Genomic DNA, 21,682 nt, shown 5'->3' with positions numbered 1-21,682 from the left:
GTATTCAGATCTGGGTTAAAAGTCTGAGTAGGAACTTCACCAAAGTTCCCTACTTTGGGAACTTTGCTACCAAAATCTTGCCTGCCTTTCTAGTGGTCACCATGTCTGAATCTTTTCCCAGGAAGAACCGCAACACAAGGAATCATTCTTTGTTTACTGTTTGGATTACTTAGATCTCAAAAGAGTTCTGCTGGTGCTGGCCTCCAGGAGCTGTGTGCCTGCCTGGCCTGACTGGATTTCTGCCCTATATTAGGAAGTTCTCTGAGGATATAAGGGCCAATAATGCTTCATAAGGATCTTTGGTTTTCTGTGCTTCTTGTCTGCAGATAAAAAGCACATGACTTCAGACCATAATAAGGATATTCATCTTGTGGGGTGGCATCTATGCAAATTATCAGCACACAGGAGTTCTTAGCCTTAGCAATGCTGAACCTAGTATATACCAAAATGAGGATGTGAGGAATGTAGACAGATCACCAAAGCTTAGGGCTAGGAGATCAGAGAAGAGTTGAGGAAAAGCTGAGGGCAGGACCAGAGGCAACAGGATGAATCATGAAGTCCAAGCTAGGTTGAGTGGGACAATCAGGTTCTAAAGGAAAAGTCTTCATAAGTGAAGGAGAAATAAGGTGAAGGAAACAAGAATGCACAGGCAAAAGGTTGGATAGATAGTACTACAACATGAAAAAAACCCCTAAGTTTTGGTGTTCACACAGACGTGGGGTTGAATTCTTGTATCTCCACTTTGTTAAGTCCTGTCGCCTCTTAAAATTCATCTAACTACTTAAAAGCTTGAAGGATTTGTGAAACAGAATGATAATATCTACCTGCTAGAATTATTATAAGAATTAGAGATTATGTATTTATGTAGATATAGTACTTGGCATCATTCAGCAGGCATCAAATAAACGATGGATGTCTCTAATATGATTACTTGGTTGTGGACTTTCTATAGGCTTCAAACAGCCATCACAGTCTTAGCCAGGAGCCAATGACTGAAATCATTCTTTATAACGCTGACCTAGCTTCGGCCAACAATGAATCTTTATTTAATACTTAAATCTTTTAGTATTTATTCATTGAACAGAGTAAGTAAACTCCTTTTATATATAAAAGGCTGAGCTAGCTGCCCCAAACACAGTACTACCCATGCACATTGCACATACCATAATGTTACCTGTTTTTATGTGGCTATGCATCTTTGTTTTAAACTGCCAGTATTTTAAAGATATGTTACTAAATATAAGTTTTCTTCATTTCTACACAACACTGTACTGATCTGGCTGCCTTTTTTGTTTCCCAAATTTTCTTTTTTATTGACTCAACCCTTTGTTCTGGCACCGTGTTAATATACCTTTTGGTCTATTTATACATGTCACATCTTGGATTGACTTTTTATTCCAAGTTTCTTCCTGGCAAAGACAATGAGCACAGTGAGCATACTTAATAAATGTTACATAATAATAACTATTAAATGTTCCTTTAAAGTCTCAAGCAGCTTTTTATCTTTAGCTTCTACTTTGAGATAATTATATACTTCCCCAAAGCTATTTATAGCACCCATCAGGAAGAACAGCTGAAAAAAAAATGTGTTCCCAGTCCTGCCAAAACTATGGTGAAAGTGATTTAAACTCCGAATTTCTGTTGCAAGTGTTGAAATGGCATTCAACACATGGATGTCTAATTCTAGCAACTGAAAACTTTTCCCGACCAAAATTTCCCTGATGGAGGTGGTTACTGAATACATCTTGTCCGTATCACCATCACCAGTCGTTTACCAACAAACTGAGATTACACAAAACAGTTACAAAACACACCTTTTACTTCTGTTATCCGTCCATCTGTGTCTGCTCCTCAGCTGCACCAGGAGTCACGTCCTCCTCTACCCCCAGCATATTTAGTCAAGACCACAAGATGTAGTCACAGACCAGCCTCATAAACAAGAGGAACAGAGGCCCTCCTCCATGCCATGACTTGCACATTATAGGGTCACAAAACTATATACATATGTGCACTACTCTTAGGGTTGCCAGGTTTAACAAATACAAATTTAGCAGCTCATCCCACTACTGGGCATATATCCTGAGAAAAACATAATTCAAAAAGAGACATGCACCCCAGTGTTCATTGCAGCACTATTTACAATAGCCAGGACATGGAAGCAACCTAAGTGTCCATCGACAGATGAATGGATAAAGAAGATGTGGCACGTATATACAATGGAATATTACTCAGCCAAAAAAGAAACGAAACTGAGTTATTTGTAGTGAGGTGGATGGACCTAGAGTCTGTCATACAGACTGAAGTAAGTCAAAAAGAGAAAAACATATACCGTATGCTAACACATATATACGGCATCTTAAAAAAATGGTTCTGATGAACCTAGGGGCAGGACAGGAATAAAGATGCAGACGTAGAGAATAGACTTGAGGACATGGGGAGGGGGAAGGGTAAGCTGGGATGAAGTGAGAGAGTGGCATGGACATATATACACTACCAAATGTAAAATAGATTGCTAGTGGGAAGCAGCTGCATAGCACAGGGAGATCAGCTCAGTGCTTTGTGACCACCTAGAGGGGTGGGATAGGGAGGGTGGGAGGGAGATGCAAGAGGTGGGGGTAAGGGCATATATGTGTACATATAGCTGACTCACTTTGTTATACAGTAGAAACTAACACAACATTGTAAAGCAATTATACTCCAATAAAGATGTTGAAAAAAAAAATTTAGCAGGTCTGTCCACTCCACACACTTGTCTCCTAAACTGGCCTAAACTCAGTGTCAGAAAACCTTCTGATTACTTTCTCCTCTAAGTCAAGGAAGCAGGTTTATATAGTGGGCAGGTTACTGGACTTGGAGACTGAAGCCCTGTGTGCTGATCTTAGCACTTGCTACTTGGTTTGGGTAAGTCCATTATGATTTTAACCATCAAGATTCTATTATCAAAAGGTCCATTTCCAGACTTTTGAGAATCGCCCTTCTCTGTGAGCCACCATGCTAGGTGCTGGAAAAATAATAAACAAGCACAGTGCCCTGCCCTCAGGGAGTTTAGTGCCTAGTGGGAAAGAAAGGTGAGAACTCCAGGGGGAAATGTAGGGCTAGAAATCAAGACTGAGCTGTTTTTTTGGGTTTTTTTTGGTTGTCATCGCATCTCTGTCAGATTACATTTCTCTATCTCTCTATTTTTCCTTCAATGTGCATCTTGTTTTACTGTACATGTTTTCATGAGAAGCCTTTTGCCCTGGAGAGAGATCTAACAGAACCTGTTACTTGGCAATAGTAGCCTTCACACAGATGAACATAAAATACTGTGATATCTTGCAATCCAAGTTAATCACGGCATTTGAGACTACAAATACCTTTGGGGAAGTCATACAAGAAGACTCCATCTTTCTTCCTGTCAGAAGGAAATGTCTTCCATTTGCAGTTACTCTGCTCATTAGATAAATCCTGGAAGAGGGAGTGAGAGCACAGTCAAATTCCCTAGGTACTAACAGTTTCCCAAGGAGTCCCCAGAACCCCTGAAAAGTTCTTCCAGTGTTAAGTCCAGAAAAGCAAAAGTGATAGCGATAGCAATAGTAACCAGAGAAGTTTGGGGTGTGTAGACCCAGCTTAAGCCCCCTCAGAGCATGATGTCCGAAGTGAGAATAAACTGCTTGCCCGCGCGCTGGGAAGCAGTTGCGCCTGGCCTTCTCACATTGACCTGCCTGTGTGCCTTTGTCCACAAGCTCAGCTGTTTTCAGTGGTAAATCTTGGGTGATGAACTAAAAAAAAACTTTTCTTAAAAATGTAAACATTCTATTTTTCTTCTTTCTACTAATAAAAATGTATCTATTTGATTAAGAGACTTTCCAGGATCATTTATCTGACCTTTGTTTACTGGGTTACTTACCGGTTTTTTCCAAAGCTCGCAAGCTCACTTTCCAGCCCTTCTCTCTCTGACAGTAAAATCCCACTGACTCGAAGTGAAGTGGTTAAGAGCGCTAAAGCTGGGAGATGTCCAGCTGGGTTTGCATCCTGGTTCTGCCTCCTAACTGCTGCAAGAATTTGGGAAAGTCGTTTAATTATTTAAACCTGTTTCTTCATCTGCTTATTAGGGAATACAGCTGACCCTTGAACGAGGGGTTAGGGATCTCCACCCTCCAGGAGGCGGGAAATCCATGTAGAACTTATAGTCGGCCCTCCGGCTCCTCGGCTCTTCTGGCAAGAATCCAACCAACCACGGATCCTGTAGTTTCACAGTATTTACTATTACAAAATTTCACATGTAAGTGTACCTGAACAGATGGTCAATAAGATAAATTACACAATTAAATTTTTTTCATTATTTGCAAAAATATATGACAAACTACGGTAACAAAGTTTTTTGTTTTGTTTTGTTTTGTACAAATGATGCAATCAACTAAGGAATTCTAATTACTATACCAATCATGAGTTAATAGGCATGTTAAAACCCTGCCATTTTATGTCAGGCTGAAGGAGTCCTGGTTGGCAGCACAGCAGGAGTGTCAAAGCTGGCAGGAGGACCCCAGGGCTCCTGACTTCATCACCTCCACCTTCTCTTCCAAAGTCTTGGCTACTATAGAGATAAAACCCGTAGTACTTCAGACAAATCAGTACATAATCGAACCCCAAATGTGCATCAGGGTGAAACTTTCCAAAAGGGGTTGTGAGATCTATGCAATCTAGGAAACTGTCTGGGTATCTAAGCATTCCCAAAATTTCTGCCACAGTCAGCAAGTTCTTGAAGGTTCTGTGACATTAGAACCCAAGTGGGCTTTGGTGTACCCAAGGCTCCCTGGGGCCCAGACAGCTTGACAGTCTCAATTCTGATTTAGCCAAATCTAGTTAATGACTTAAAATCAAGAACAAACTAACCTAGGTTTTGTGTTAATATCCACAACTTTACGTATAGGTTTTTCTGTTATGATTATTTACCTAATGCATGGAGAGGAATCATCATCTAGCATGATGCTTAGTAAGTTGGTCTCACTAGAGACTCAGTTCTGTTATCGGGGAATAACAGGGGAAGGTGGTCTAGAAAACTATGAACTGTGGCATTAGGCCTAGATTTGAATCTAAGCTATTACCTGAAAAAGTTACTTAATCTCTTGGGAACATAGTTTCCTCAGTTGGAAAAAGGAGAAAATACTGTGGATTAAAATAGATAAAGGGTATTTTGACTACAGTAAGTGGACAAAAAAATGGCACAAATCATCATTATTATTATTATTACTATTAGCATATTTTTATGCTGAGAGTTAATACTGTTTTAATTATGCTTTCAAATTTCTTAGAAGAAAGGCATCATCCTTGGCAAGTATCACAAATAAAATGTACGTAGGAAGAAAGTTGATTTACATAATCATCTAATCAACTGATTATTACTCCCTTTTGAGAACTTTCACAATAGCTACAGTGAAATCCAGAGATAAATATTGCGCCCTGTGATTATGTGAATTTGAATATAATGCAGTCAGAATATGTTTCCCATCCTCTTCAACAAACTTATCTTGGTCATTATATTAATCTCAACACTGAGATTTATGCGACTTAGTTTTTTATACTACCACTACAGCATCATAGAAGGATTTTATTATATTTTTTTAAATTTATATTTTATTTATTATCATTTTTTAAAACTTTTTTGCCACATCATGCAACATGTAGGATCTTAGTTCCCCAACCAGGGATCGAACCCACGCCCCCCAGCAGTGGAAGCTCAGAGTCTTAACTACTGGACTGCCAGGGAAGTCCCGATTTTATTATATTTTACATTTGGATGTCATCACTGTGACGGTCTTTTGATGTGTCCCTTTGGCCAGGCTACAGTCCCTAGCTATTCCATCAAACACTAGTCTAGGTGTTGCTGTGAAGGTATTTCATAGATGTGATTAAAGTCTACAATCAGTCCACATCAACTAAGAGATTATCCTAGATAATCTGAGTGGGTCTGATTCAACCAGTTGAAAGGTCAAAAGCAGAACTGAGGCTTTTCTGAGGAAAAAGAAATTCCACCTGTGGACAGCAAGCTTCAGTTTGTGCTTGTGATTCCCAGCCTGTCCTACATGACAGCCTGCCCTCTGGCTTTCAGATCTGCCCAGCCAGCCCCACAATCATGTAAGCCAATTCTTGCAATAAATCTCTTAATAAATATCTTCTACTAGTTCTGCTTCCCTGGGTTAAATGCTGAGATAGCCATGAAATTTTTGTTTCTTTTTGCATTAAATCTAATTGACTGCACCTTGACATAGAAGGCAGAAACTTCTGCTAAAGGTTCTCTTTATTATGAATGAGTTGAGTGGGGCTAATTATTTTCATGATAGATGTGAAAATGCTTTTAATTCAACAGGTTCCTCTATTTTGCTGTATCTTTCTTACCTTTCCATTTCAGAAAGAACTGTCAGATGTATAATAGATTCAATAACAACCTTCCTTTGTAAATCAACCTTTTATAATTTAAAAATAAATACATTTAGCTATTGCATATAAGTGAAAAAGAGAAAATAAAATCCTCATGTCTAATTGGCAAAAAAGTTGAAACTCATAAAAATAAATGATATTTCCTAAAGATTTAAAAGTAGGTTTTAGAAAGGCCTTAGATTTTAGAAAAGGAAGTGCAATAAGAAATCATTTCATCAAAATAGAAGCAAACATTGTCACTGCTTTGCCAGTGACAATCCAATTTCAAATGACTTAGCAGGAAAATTTTTATAACTCTCCTAGACAGAATGTCTTAAAACTGTCTCTTAATACTGATAGTCTTTTGCCAAGTTTCATTTCATCCTTAATTACTCTGAGAATTTCTAAAACTAGAATACACATACAGGCTTTAAGAGCTAATTTGAAAATAAAAACCCAAAGGAAGCAGGATTTGAAACTAAACTCAGATTTTAATTTAACAGAAAGTATTATTCATGACAATTTTTTTTCTAAGATAAATGAAGTAGTCCTTTTAAAAAAACTTCACTTTTAGAAATGTTAAACATTTATTCATTTTCTTATTGGGAGCTCTTTTCCTGGTTGTAATAAGAATATGCACAAATAATCATACATTTTGATTTTGAATATTGCAACCCAAAATTCAAAGTGGTTTTTTCATATAGGTTAGGTACTATTGTAAAATAAATTAATTTTAATTACAAAGGACTAGTACCAATATATATCTAAGAACTGTATTACCATTTACTTGTAATAACAAACATGTGCTTTGACGTTTTCATTTATTATTATAAAAATCGAGTTTTCAATGAAGACTATGGTCGTGAAAATAAATTTGAATTAAACAGTCCTTTAAACATAAACTAAAAATCATGGAAGAATAAAATGTCAAGCAAGTGAACATTTTTCCTGTGATATATACATAAATATTGTCATGTAAACAAAAGCAAAGATCAAGATTAAGTTAAATATCCTTGTCAGCAACTGAAATACATAGATTAAAATGGTTATTTTATTTTCTTCATGCTTCCACTGAACACAGCTGGCATAAGCACAGCAATAGGAATTGGATGAATCTTTGCATTCCCCTCATACGCTTTAGGAGGATACATACAATAAAGACACCTCTCTATGAGAAAAGAAAATATTAGAGGAATCAGACTCCTGAAAATCATGACTTTCAAATATTAAGTCACCTTTTTTGCTCTTCTGTGAAACTACATCGTTTATCAGAATTTTGCCAGTTGAAAGACGGTAAAGCTGACACTGGCGTGATCCAGCACTAACACGAGTGGCAGCAAATTAGGCACAATGATACACAGATTTTCCTCTCAATGCGGATTATCCATGCACTAGGAGATAATGGCTTCCAACACAAAACAAACATTTTTTGGATAAAACAGACAATATTTAAGTGGATATATTTTCCACAGGAGTGTTTCTTTGAAGTATGCCCCAGAGACCACTTGAATCAGCATCAGGCCAAATACTCAACAAAATAAAAGTGTGCATTTGTGGGCCCAATCTCAGACCCTCTGGGGGCCCTGGGGATCTGTACTGTTAACAAGTCCCCTGGGAATACTTAGACACAAATTCATATGAAAGTCTGAATATCACTCTTGCAGACTACTGGGGATTTCTTTTGACTCTTTCTTTGACCACAAATATTTCATTATCTCTTTCCTGCTTCTTACTTATTCGCCAGAAGGAAAAACAAAACCAAAAACATTTCTGATTTTGTCAGCAAGTGGTGATAACTAGTAGTGGTATTTTTTTTTCCCTCAAACAAATATAGAAGAATAGGCAACATATGATACTGCACCTAAATTTTTCAAAGGTACACCACAGTACTTTTTTTTTAAAGCTTTCAAAATGTATACATAATAAAAACGTTCAAAATGGTTTGTAAACTGTCATCTGATCAAGACGATCCAGTGTAAAGAGAACTGCTATTCAGTGTGGTTGCTGAATTCTCACAAAGGCCCCTCACGGTTGTCTTTCACAAACACTGAGCCTCTTAGCAGGCACCCCAGAGCTCTCACCAAACGATGCACTTGCCTACCAGGCAGCACTAAAGTACCTAAGGATTGCTCATAAAAATAGGACAAAGAAAACAAAAGCTCAGTTTCAACTCCAACCACAAAAGGAGTCTCAAGACCTACTGCCGATATGTAAGATGAATACAGATCATGCTGACTTTCCTCAGAGAAAGTCTAATTTCAAATATACTTACTAATATCTGCCTGAAATCTAGTTTATATTGAAAGTGGAAAGCATGATACACTTCAATGTGCTACTAATATCTACTACAGTGTTTATGTTCTATAAGATCCCTATGGATAAAAGCAATTTTACCTGTGATTAATATAAATTAGAAACCGAAGAGGTAGGCGAGTATCATCAGAAGATGATCTCAAAATAACATGTTGAATAACATGCTTGAATCCCAAAAGAGAGGTTAACTGGAAAATGAGTTCCAATACCATGACAACTGCCTCAAGAGCAGGGTTTCCCAGGTCTTTCATGATGACACCCACCTTCCAAAGTCCTGACTCCTGATATGGTACCATATGCTCTTCAGATATTCAATTTTAAGAAACATCTAATGAAGTAAAATGTAAAAAAATAATACTGGAGACCAAAGAGTGAAGTTGACAACAGCTGGGCTCTTTAAAAATCTCTACTCTCACATTAGAGTTGGACGAGACCTTGAAGATTCATCTAGTCCAACTCTCTGGTTGTACAACTGAAGAAAAGAGGCTCATTCCCCACTGGTCACAAAGCACTATAATTCTGAAAACATGCTATAAATCCAAAAAGTGTTCAAGGTTAACTTGCCTATTTATAGAACCCACGATGTAGCCAAGAGGCTACACTTTCAGCAATTACGGCCATAGTCGGAAGCCCCATCCCTGGGGGATGTTTTATAATGTGTTCCCATGATTAGAGAGAGAAGGGCACCAAAGGCCCTGGTTGCACCTGGGGTAGGGGAGAGGCAGAACATCAACAAGAGAAAAATAATTTGAAACCCCAGACCTGCCTTAATGAAAACTTGCTCTAGGCTCAGACCAGGGCTTACCTTCACCTCTTTACAGGAGACACACCTGTGAGCACATTCACATTCTTCAGTAGCCAGCTCCGCTCTGGGCAAGCACTGGGGCAACAATGCTGTTCTGCCCAGAACATTGAGAAATACAGCTGGACAACTGGAAACATCTAAACCCACAGGGCAAAGACCTATATACAGCTGTATTTAACTGCTCAGTAATTGTCACTTGTTTTTTTGAAAACCAAAAAATTGCCTTATTTCCTTATACCCTTACTTATCTAAGATCTTTAGTTCCGCTCTAAAAAGGTAGTTATAAATGATTTTATTTTTTCTTTTCTATTTTCCAGACTTTCTGTAATGGTTTCACATTTCTTTTGGCAATACAAAAAATGAAGCTATTTTTAAAAAGAAGGTTTTAGTCTAAAAGAAAATGAAAGGATACACATAGTTCCCTCTTGACTATGAAACGTCCAAACCTGAACTTGAACGAGGTGTCCGTGTGGTACAGTAGAAATGCAGTCTCAGGACTTGGACAGATTTTTGGATCCCAGCTCTACCGCTAACCTTGGGCAGGGTTTTAGTCTCTCTGAGACTTGCCTTCTTCATCTGCAAAAAGGAAGAAATAATACTTCCCTCACGGGGTGCTGTGAGGATAAAATGATGCACAGGGCCTGGCACATGGCAGACGTCTAGTAAATGGTGCCCCTTCTCCCCACTGGACTCAGAGGATCCTTGGGTAAAAGGAATCACCACAGCCCACACCAGCCACAGCCTCACTGCATCCCATTTAAATTTGCAAGGGTGCTCCATCTTCTCAACTCTGCCCTACTGCTCTAAAGAATCACTATTGTGCTTAGAAAAAGTTCTTCATTGTCATGTTCCCTCCTTTAAAACTGTACACACAGACAAAACATTTTTAAAAAACTATCTTCCTAGAAATAATGCAATGTTTCCTAAAGCACAACATGTCATGTATAAAAACAATTCTGAAAAACATGACTGAATTAGTTTGTACATTGTTTCTTAAAGTGCACCAAAGTAAATATTCATGACCTTTAAAATGTCACTAACCCCCTTGGGTTATTTTTTTAAATAAAACTAAATATTTATCTACTGAGATGTATGTCGTTTTTGGCTCCAATGTGATGGCAAAAAGCAGCAGTGTCTTCCAGAAAAAAATAACTGATAAACTCGACAAAGCATATCTTAGCAGCACACAGAATACCTACAATGCACTGTAACTGCAGGCTCAATAAAGCACAATCCTGATTCCTACTAGAAAAACAAAATCAATCAAAGGAACAGAAAACCATCTCCCCACCCTAAATCAAGGATTTCTCTTGAACCCTGGAGGTAACACGTGTGATCACTTCCCTATTGTGTATCCTTGGTAACAGACTTATACAACTAATCACCATTCTTTCTTTACACTGCACACACACACACACACACACACACACCCTATGCAAAACAATATAGTTTAAGTGGAGAAGCCACGAGAAAAAAATTCAAAGTCAGATAAAGAACAACCATCACCCAAAACGTCAGGCAGTTCCAGTATTCACACCACAGTCCGATGTTCCCCACACACGTAGACAGCACTGGGGCGTACCCGTCGCCTTGTGTGGCCAGGGAGCCGCGGCAAAAACTTGACGGACTTAGGCATCATGTCCAGGCAGGCGTCATGGAATTTCTTAATCCTCCAGTAGTAAATCAGTGGGTTCAATGCAGACTTGAGGTAGCAGAGCCAGAGTAGCCAGGTGCTAATCTCAAAAAAGTTGTGTTGATAGTAAAAGTGCTTGCTGAATGTTGCCACAAGGCTGTAAGTGGTGAATGGGGCCCAGCAGCAAATGAAGACAGCAAAGAGAATCAGAATGGTTGTGAAGGCACGTGTTTTAAAGCCCATGTCAATGCTCATCTGGAAGGGTCTCTGTAGACTCATGAGACCCAGTTTGCTGGCCTGGCTGAGGCATATTCCTTCAGGGTAGCTATGGATCCTCAAGGCGTTGTGCCGAAGGGTATTGAGTATGCCCATAAACGAATACAGTATCACCAGGAAGGGTAGGAAGAAAGAAATGAGAGAAATCAAAATCACATAAGCCTGGTAACCCGGATTGGTTGTGTACCCAAACACACACTGGGGGGCTCGGGAAGGTATCTGCAGGTCAGGGTTTCCTACTGCCAAAGGAAAAGCTACACAAAAAGAAGTTGCCCAAGAAACCGCAATGAGAACCTTAGCCCTATATGGATTTAGCTTATCCTGCCTCTGGACTATAATAAGAAACCTATCGATGCTAATGATGAGCAAGATGGCTACTCCCTCTATCACAAACAACCAGAAAAACATAGCAGATACCCTACAGAAGAATTTCCCAAAAATCCACCTGGTGGTAAGAATGGTGACCAAGGCAAAGGGCATGTTCAGAACTGCAAGCAACATGTCTGCAAAAGCCAGGCTGGCCAGGAGGATGTTAATGGCGGAGCGCATGGCAGCTTTTTGGTAAACCATGAGGCAGACAACCAAGTTCCCAAGAAAAGACACAAACAGAATAAATATCATTATAGCAGAAAGCATGATCTGGAGAGGCAAGTTTAGGCTCTTTAAAACTGCTGGTGTTGGGGGCACAGCTGTACTATTCAGTGTCAAGGAACTCATCCCGGTGGGAGCCATGGTTTCAGAACTGTATCTAAGCAGCGGACCAATGTCGGGATGCTGGAACGGTGGAGGGACCGTAATATTCATGTTGGCGTTTTCATAAACTACGAATGTTGTGTTGGATGCCCCAGTATGGGACGCAGTCAACACCGCAGAGAAGACCATGGTTTCAGCAGGATGGAAGGCGCCAGCAGAGATGTAGGTGTTCTTCAAGCATTTCAACACAGAGCAGCAGGATCATGTTTCACTGATGGGCTTGGAAACACACTCTGGAAAACGGACAAAGACTTCCATCTTCCATAGGAGTCCTTTTGCCTGAAAACAAGCCCAAAACACAAAAAATGAATGGGAATGAGTTTTGTAAATAACATTTGACTTCTTACTGTTCATCATGAAGGACCAGTTTTGCGCTTTTTTTAACCCTTTAAAAATATTTAAGTCTCTATCCTAGTCATCACTAAAGTACTGTTGTTCTGTTGTTTCATTTTTAGTCAACTACAATGGAAATTTCATGACATTCATGTATAAAGTGAAAGTGAAAAGAATGAAAATGTATTACTGCCTTAAAGGCAAAAATTATAACTTTACAGTTAACTTTTCTTTTAAATTTCCAGGAGCAGCATAGCCTCTCCACAGTCACTATTAATACAGATTTTATTAATAATGGTTCTCCTGAGAGTATTCTTGATAGCTCTTTGGTACAGGTTCATATTCCATTTTTACATTAGCACAAAACTAGTTGGCAAAGAACCTTGAAATCAGTATCCTAGTTAACACATGATAATCAGACACTTTTGCTTTAACACTTTCACAAGTAGGAACTAGGTTATTTCTAATGAAGGGTCTGAAACAGTTTCCTGGCTTTCTATTTTATTTGTAAGTGTTTCTTCCCAGAAATCCCACCACATAACTACTGGAGAAGTTATTCACGAAGAGAAGAAAAATTATCTGTAAAACGTCTTGGTCATATTTTTAAGACTTCCTTTCTTTTCTAAAGCTCTCTTTGCTTCTCCTATTCTCTCTTCTTTCCCATGCACCCATTTCCACCCTTTATTTTCTGATACAAATACTTCTATCTTCTCAATTTCTTCTCCCTAAGACTTGTATGTCAGCAACTTGATAGATGTCAACTAAGAAATAAAGATGGGGATTCTAAAGAAGATGACTAGGAAAATATTCAGGCGTGAAGAATGCATTCTAGAAAACATTTCGCTTTCTTGCTCCAAAAAGTTTATCACCTTTCTCTTATCCTAACCCCCAACTTCTTAATTTCTGTGACCCTGGAGTTTTCTGTAAAGGACTTCCCTAATCTACTATCTTCCTAACCCACTTTTGTTATGCAGGTTCTTACTTCTTTACTGGAGAGCTAACTTTAATCTCTTTAATTAGAAAGAACTCTCTTTGGATTTCTGGGTAGATTCCTTTAATAAATCCCTAAGATTGAGGGGGGTGGTGCATAGTAGTTTAAGACAATGCTGTAATTTTCTCATTATTTGAATTTACAATTACTCATTGATCTTAGGGGTAAATGCTAAAAGTTCATTTATTCATTTCCTGTAGTATTGAGGGTAGAAGCATCCCATTTACGAGACCCAAGATCCAGCACTGTAGCCAAATCATGGGCTCTCTACCATACTCGTATCTCTCTACAATCCCCAATTTGTGGTCCAGGGCTAACCTTATGAAGAAGGAGAATATTCATCTGTTTGTTCAAAATATTAACTGTACTATACACTTTCACTGTTATAGCTTAATTTCTTTGTCTCTACTAGACGTTATCCATCCTCACATGTTCACTTTGAAATGCAAAACACACCTGGATAAGATGCTCCACTAATCCAGTGACTCCCAAACTTTATTAACCACAAAGGGCCAATGGGAAAAGGGGCAGTGGTAGCTTTACACCATAATCACCACAAGTCTCTTTATAACTACCTAAATATACATACAAATGAGAATAAAGACTGTGCTTACTCCATAAATCAGCCTCAATACGATTCTATCTCTAGAGAAAAAGTATAAATGTGTACCTTAGGCAAATGTGTATATTAAGCCTAAGGTAACAGTGACAACTGTGCTTGACCAAGTAAACAAACATATCCACCCTGAAGGTAGCACACACTTTAAAACACTTAGTTTTCTCGACCATGTTGAGGAACAAAAACAAAAAATGGAATGGAGCCAAAACAAAACCATAATTTAAAAGATGCTTTTTAAGGTTGTTACATGTGTGTATATAGTCACAACATTTTACTGCCATTGTAAAAACTTCTAACTCAAGTCACTCAATTATTCGTCCATCAAATATTTATTTCAGAGCCTACTATGAGCCAGGCACTGGAGAGACAGTGACGAACAAACGGTGCCTGGATTTCTGGTTAAACAGGACCGAACCACCACCTCAAGATTACACTGAAATGACAGTAAAGGGATTTTTAAAAATAAAATGTACAACTCAAAAGGACAAGAAGTATGGATAAAAGATACATCAATAGATAAGAGATTTTTTAAAATGTTTCAAAGCAAAAGGCAGATGGTGGTGTGGTAACTGAACAAAGTAGAACAGAGAACTTTTTATCTTCAATACTTCCACAGAAATATGCTTAGAAGAAGCTGAAACACCCTGTAGATCCCCAGAGAAGCTCTGGATTAGGAGGTACCAGTTACCACAGTAAGTGTAGGTGTGGCTGAAAACTGGGAAATTGAAAAATCTATACACAGAGCCATCGGAACCCCACTCCAGGCTCGGGGGTCTTCTCCTCCAGCAACCACATGAAAGCACGTCCTCCTGTGCCAGTAGCCCAAGTCCCTGGCACAACTGAACCTGATAAGCACTAAACTTTAGCATATTAGTGCAGGGCTGAACACAGCAGGACTGGATGAATGTCTGCACATTCAGCATGAGAACCTAGCCCCCATCTCCACCCTGTTCCCAGACGGCCAGCAGCCAGGCATATGCTACCATGCAGGACTGAAGGACTCGTCTTTTCCAGTAACTTAAAAAGCCCTAGAAGAAAAAATTCTAGATACTAACATTTGATGGTGTCCCAAGAAAAATGCCAGCTTGATGCCCAGTTATCCTGGATACTGAAGCCCACCCACTATCAAGGCCAACCCACACACACAGAGCTTCCAATCAGTTTTTCAGTGCTCATTAAATAGAAATGGTAAATTTCCCAAATATATAAAGAATCTATAAAAGGACTAAACAAAAGCAATGTTATAGTTAAACATTAAGGAAAAGAACTCTAATTTCTAATAACAGGGAACGTAACATACATGAACTTAATAATGCCTTTGCCCTGGTATCTGTACATGCTCTTCATTCATTGTACTCCTGGCTACCAGAATAGAAATATTCTCTGGCCTTTCTTTTCTCACTGCAAAGTGTAATAACCAAAGCAGAGCTTTAGAATACTCATTGTAACTATGTTGAAAGATTCTTTCCTCTTAGGTATTCTCATCAAATACCATTGTGACCTGCAGTTTCTTTGAATTTCACAGAAGACTAAATTAAACTTTTATACTTAAAATTTGTACTTCCAGAGGAAATGGGACAGTAGCAACATAAGAACAGTAGAAAATTAGCTCAGGTCAGTAATATTTGCTTAACAGTCCTAATGTTTAATCTAGGCTAGTCTTTATTTGCCCTTTGTCAGAAACTCTTATTACATATTCTAAGTAAGAAAAAATTAAAATTGTAAGTGAAGGTACATATATGTGTATATATTCATACACACATACATATATACACACACCTCACATGTATGTACACACGTAAAACTCACGTATGGCAGAAGTGATTGAATTTATGATTCTTTCTCTTGTTTTATAGCATCTACAGAGACAACATTGGGGCAATCAGATTAATGACACAAGTAAGTGTTTTATGTTTGGGGTATGCCAGAATGTCACAATTACTGGGGCTTCACAGGCTGGAATGGGCAGTGGACGTTGTAGAATTCCCCTGGTCTTCGTCCTTTAGTCTTATCTGCAATTCCAGTGCTTTAGATATTTGTTTCAATTCTCTGAAAAAAGTATATGTTCCTAAAAGGCAGAGACTGATTTTATAAATCTCACTGTCCCCTATGACTACTGTGCTTTGCACACAGCCAATGCATATATGGTAAATTATATTTATTTGCATTATGCTTTGTCAGATCAGAGAATTTCTTCTTTACTCATTTTAATATTTATTTATACATTATATGCACATAATTTTGCTTTAAAAATTATCAAAAGTTTTTCAATGGCAGTCAAATCCTGTACTACCCTTCACCATTCCACTTCTGTTTTTAAAGGTAGTCATTTTTAATTATTTTAAAGGTTTTTATCAAAAGTACTTATTCTTTATATATCTAAATAATATGAAGAAATTGCTACATTTTGATTTATCAATATTGTATATTACATCCTGATTTCCTATTAGCTGCCATAGCACCTCCTAACTTACTTCTCATCCCTTCATACTACCAAAATCTTTATTTGAAAATTTTGAATTACAGAAGTTAGTGTTTCTATTAATGTATTTAGGCTAATAGTATATTTACTGATAAGCTAAAAGAATGTTTTCTTTCTTGTATAAATTTTGGATTTCCTAGAATTAATAATTTACTTTTTATTTTCAATTTTTAAAAATAACTATCAATATTTTTTTACCTGTTCCACCTGAGAGATTTTATACCTAGAAGTATTATACTTGGAAGGTCAGATTTATCAACTACATTTTTATCTTGGAGTCATTCTTTTGGCCTCATGTCCCTCCCTGAAGTGATACACTTCTCTCTGTTACAAAGATGCCAGCCAGAAACATTTCTTTACTACCATCTTGGAAATCCTCCTTTCTGCCTTGGGGTCTTGGCTTCCATATTTCCTAGGTCCTTTGTCTTCCACTTCACTGCTTCCTTTTTTCACTTCCTTCTTTTCCAGGAACCAATTGCTTTTGAAGGAAGAACACAAGGGAGGTAAATTTTGAGTCCTGTATGTTTGAATAAGTCTTTATTTGTTCATACTAATTGTCTCAGTTTAGAATTCTCAGCTGAAAATAATTTTCTCTGAGAATTTTGAAGGTGTTGTTCTACATCAGTGGTTCTCAAAGTTGAGGGTATATAAGAATCACCTGGAGCACCTGTTAAAATACAGACTCCTGAGCTGCACCCCCTGAGTCTCTAAGTCTGTGGTCGGGGGTGGCGCCTGGAATTTGAATTTCTGGAGGAGAGAAAAATTAAATTGAGAACTTCAAATTCCAAGCTCAAGGATTAGATGAAGATCCAGAAAGCTTCTTCAACAACAGTGAAAGAAAACTTTTTATCACGTATTGCCCCAGAAATGGAATTTCTGAAAACTAAATCAAAGTCTAATCCTATGGTTGGCAATGTTACAATGCAAATTGAATTCCCAACCTTACAGAGTCTCTTCTGTTAAAGTTAGGGCCTGACTGGGAAGGAGTAGGGGCCTGAAAACTGGGATGAGGATATATGGGGATTTTGAGGAAGCTGAGGCTTAGGACCTTGTGCTGCAGTCTTCTTTGCCAATAGTAATAGCTTTTCCTCCCTTGCCTAATGAGGTTAGCTCTCTCTTTGCCTGAAAAATCAGTAAGGGCCTCACCTAAGATAGCATCTTGCAAGGGACTTTTGCCCTTCCTAATGACCCTGCCCCATCTACCTCTCTTGCTTCTAGACCTACGACCAGAATCAAGTCCCAGCAGAATCCAGTGTGAGGTATAAATTGTGACCTAGAAAGAAGTACCATTTATATCAAAAGATATTCAAGATAATTCCAATTTACATAGACAGAAACCAGGGAGTATGTATGGAAATGGATGCTGAGGGTATTGAGTCAGCTTAGAAGGAATATAATGTTAGATAAGATCAAATTTATTGATATGGGCACACTAAACCAAGATTCTGGATTCCCTGTGCTAGCTCAAATGGCTGAAAATGGCTCTAATAGGATGTTCAGTTGGTTGATGGAAGCCTGGTCCCAAAGGTAACCTACACTACATGAAACTGAGATGCCATAACTCCTTGGTAGAGAGGGAACTATCCAAAGACTTCAGCATATAAGAAAGTTGAACTGGGGCTTCCCAGGTGGCGCAGTGGTTGAGAATCTGCCTGCTAATGCAGGGGACACGGGTTCGAGCCCTGGCCTGGGAAGATCCCACATGCCGCAGAGCGGCTGGGCCCGTGAGCCACAACTGCTGAGCCTGCGCGTCTGGAGCCTGTGCTCCGCAACGAGAGAGGCCGCGACGGTGAGAGGCCCGCGCATCGCGATGAAGAGTGGCCCCCGCTTGCCACAACTGGAGAAAGCCCTCGCACAGAAACGAAGACCCAACACAGCCAAAATCAATCAATCAATCAATCAATCAAACATACGCATCTGATTCAAGATCCTCAATTAAAAAAAAAAAAAAAAAAAGAAAGTTGAACTGGATTTATCATGTTAAGACCTGCTCACCCACTTATAACTAAATCACTTGGTAGGATCCAGAGGGCACTGCCTTCACCAAGTCTTTGAGAGATACATTGGTTGAAAGGACCACCAGCATCCTTGAAGATCTCTATACTAGCTACTCTCTGAAGACCAGGAATGACAATGGGCAATGTTGCCATCCAAGAAATGGGTTCCTAAATTGAATGGGGATGATAGTATCTCAGAGTGGCAGGGGCTCAGTGACAGTACTTAACAAAAGATGAGGTGAGCATGATTATCAAAATGGGCAGCGAGCAAAAGCTGAAATCAGACTAGTCTGACCTGCAGAGATCACTGGTGTTTGATCATGGTGTTTCTAAGAGAGAAATAGTTAGAAAGCTACCAAGTGCTACTTGATCTGTATAAGCAGCAAAGCTATAAAATAGAAAAATGCAACTCCTCAATCAATTCCCAAACTTGAGCCAGGACACAGACCTAGAACCTCTTGTATTCAAGGAAGCCAGGCCCCTTTGAGGAAGGACCTTGCTACACAGCTATAAATTTATACTATAAATCTTCCAGTCTTCCCCAAAAAACCTGCAACCAATTACCAGGGTATACATTGAGGAAGGGGAAATAATCAGAACTTTGTGGGATTGTTGGATATGGCTCTGAAATGACTCTCATTCCTGGAGACCCAAAATGGTACCGTGTTCCACCATTCGGAGTAGGGGCTTATAGAAGTCACATGATTAATGGAGTCTGTGCTCACTTCCAGCTACCACTCACCCCAGAACTCATGCCATCATTATTTTCCCAGTTCTGAAATGTGGAGTTGGTACCGACACACTCAGCAGCTGGCAGACTCCCTCACTGGTTCCCAGACGTGTGGAGTTAGGGCTCTAATGTAAGAAAGCCCAGGTGAAACTCCTAGAACTACCTCTACCTATGAAAGCCGGAGACCAAAAGCAACACTTTGTTCCTGTAGAGACTGCAGAGATTAGGGTCACCATCAAGGACTTAAAGGATGAAGGTGATCATTCCTAACACATCCACATTCGACTTGTCTATCTGGCATTAGAGAAAACAGATGGATCTTGCAGAGTGCAGATGCTGTACCAGATTTGATTTCTTTGCTAGAATAAATAAACACACTCCCTGGCATCTGGTACACAGCTATTGATTGGGCAAATTATTATTTTTTTCTTTATATGTGCTAGCAAAGAATGCCTGAGCAGTTTGGCCCCAGCTGGCACCCTACTACGCTACCTCAGGGTTCTATCAGCTCTCCAGCACACTCTCATAATCTAGTCCACAGGGACCTTGAGTGCCTCTCCATTCTGTAGAATGTCATGCTTTCCATTACGTGCTGACTGAGAAGTAAGTAGTAACTACTCTATACTTGGTAAAACACAGGTGTGCCAAAGGTGGGGAAAGATTACTACAGAAATTTGGCCTACCATCTTTGTAAACTTTCTAGGGATCTTGTAGTAGGTCAAGATATCTCTTTCTACCACTAAAAAATAGGCACAGTACTTAGTAGGCTTTTTGGATTTTGATGGCATCATATACTTATTTGGGTATGTTATTCTAACCCACTTATTAAGTAGCTTGCAAAGCTGCCAGGTTTGAGTGGGACATTTAATAAGAGAAGGCTCAGCAACAGGTCCAGAGTGCCATGACAGCTGCTTTGCCACTTGGGCTACATGACCCAACAGCTTCACTGGTGTTTTAAGTGCCTGTGGCAGATAGGGGCTGCTACCTAGTATGGCATTTGGCAGTCCTTCTATAGGTGAATCACAACCTTTATAGGTGAACAGAGACCTTTAGGATTTTGAACAAAGCTACAGAGCATGAGCATTTCATGTGAACAGGGTTATCTGACCTTCCAAAGCCATAAAATTGGGTATGCACAGAGCTCTTCAACCTTAAACAGGAGAGGTGAATATGAAATCAGGCCTGCCAAGTCCTATGAGCACAGTTAGGTTAACATAAGCAAGTGGCTCATATTCTCATAGCTCTTATTCTTGCTACACTGATCCTCTCTTCAAACGTCACCTGTGGCCTCACTAAGACGAGTTCCTTATGACCAACCAGTTAACTAAAGAAGAAAAATTCAGGCGTGATTTAGAAATGGTTCTATACAATATATTGGTGCCACCCAAGAGTGAAGAGTTGTAACACTACAGCCCCACTCAGGAGCCCTTAAGGTCATGGCAAAGGGAAAACTTCCCAGAGGGCAAAGCTTTGAATGGTATATAGTCATTACTCGGTATCCCAGGGGATTGGTTTCAGGACCCCCACGGATATCAAAATCCAAGGATGCTCAAGTCCTTTACATAAAATGGCATAGTATTTGCATATAACCCACACATACTTTCCCGTGTACCTTAAATCATCTCTAGATTACTTTTAACACCTAATACAATGTAAATGCTATGTAAATAGTTGTAAATACAATGTAAAAGCTATGTAAACAGTTGGTGTGCATCAAACTCAAGTTTTGCTTTTTGAAACATTCTGAATGTTTTTCCAAGTGTTTTCGACTGGCCGTTGGTTGAATCTGCAGATGCAGAACCAGCAAATACAGAGGGCCTACTGTACCTGGTTGTTCATTTAGAAAGAGACATGTCAGAAGTACTGATCTACACTCATTCGTGGACAGTAGCTGATGGTTTGGCTGGCCATATACATGCTCACCAAATAGCAACTTCATAGATAAGGAGCTAAATAATCTGGTAGAGAAGATGATGCATTCTACAGAGGTCAACCAACCTTTTTCTCTACTCTTGTTCTTCTCAAAAGGGATTATGAACAAAGTGGCCATGGAAGTACAGATGGAAGTTGTACACGGCTCAGCAACATAGGATTTCCACTCACCAAAATGAATCTGGCTACAGCCACTTAGTACTTAATCTGACAACACTGAAGCCAAAACTTGACTTAGTGAATATGGCATCATTGTCTGGGGCACCTGCCAGCCATCTGGTGGCAGGTTGATTACATGGACTACTTCCATCATGGAACACTTGGTTCTCATTGGAATACACTCATATCCTGGATAATTTTGTCAAATTAAACTGTCAATCATAAGATCAGTATGTTTAATATCTGTACTTCCTTTCTTT

At 39.1% G+C, this 21,682-nt stretch overlaps 1 protein-coding gene across 2 annotated transcripts in view; it reads right to left on the bottom strand.

The window, feature by feature from the left end:
- Nucleotides 1-6,870: 6,870 nt before the first annotated feature.
- Nucleotides 6,871-21,682, bottom strand: part of GPR63 (G protein-coupled receptor 63) — a 55,735-nt gene continuing 40,923 nt past the window's right edge. The window contains exons 2-3 of one of the 2 annotated variants that reach the window (XM_057528196.1): nucleotides 16,968-17,082; nucleotides 6,871-12,458 (exon numbers count right to left, since the gene is read on the bottom strand). In XM_057528196.1, coding sequence (XP_057384179.1) covers nucleotides 11,049-12,308 — 1,260 coding nt within the window. In that variant the 5' untranslated portion in view covers nucleotides 12,309-12,458; nucleotides 16,968-17,082 and the 3' untranslated portion in view covers nucleotides 6,871-11,048. The remainder of the gene's footprint in view (nucleotides 12,459-16,967; nucleotides 17,083-21,682) is intronic. The other variant, XM_007169677.2, reaches the window with a different exon arrangement.

The sequence above is a fragment of the Balaenoptera acutorostrata genome, chromosome 14 (assembly GCF_949987535.1).
Source record: "Balaenoptera acutorostrata chromosome 14, mBalAcu1.1, whole genome shotgun sequence".
NCBI classification, from domain to species: domain Eukaryota; kingdom Metazoa; phylum Chordata; class Mammalia; order Artiodactyla; family Balaenopteridae; genus Balaenoptera; species Balaenoptera acutorostrata.
This window is presented reverse-complemented; position numbering and strand designations above follow the sequence as displayed.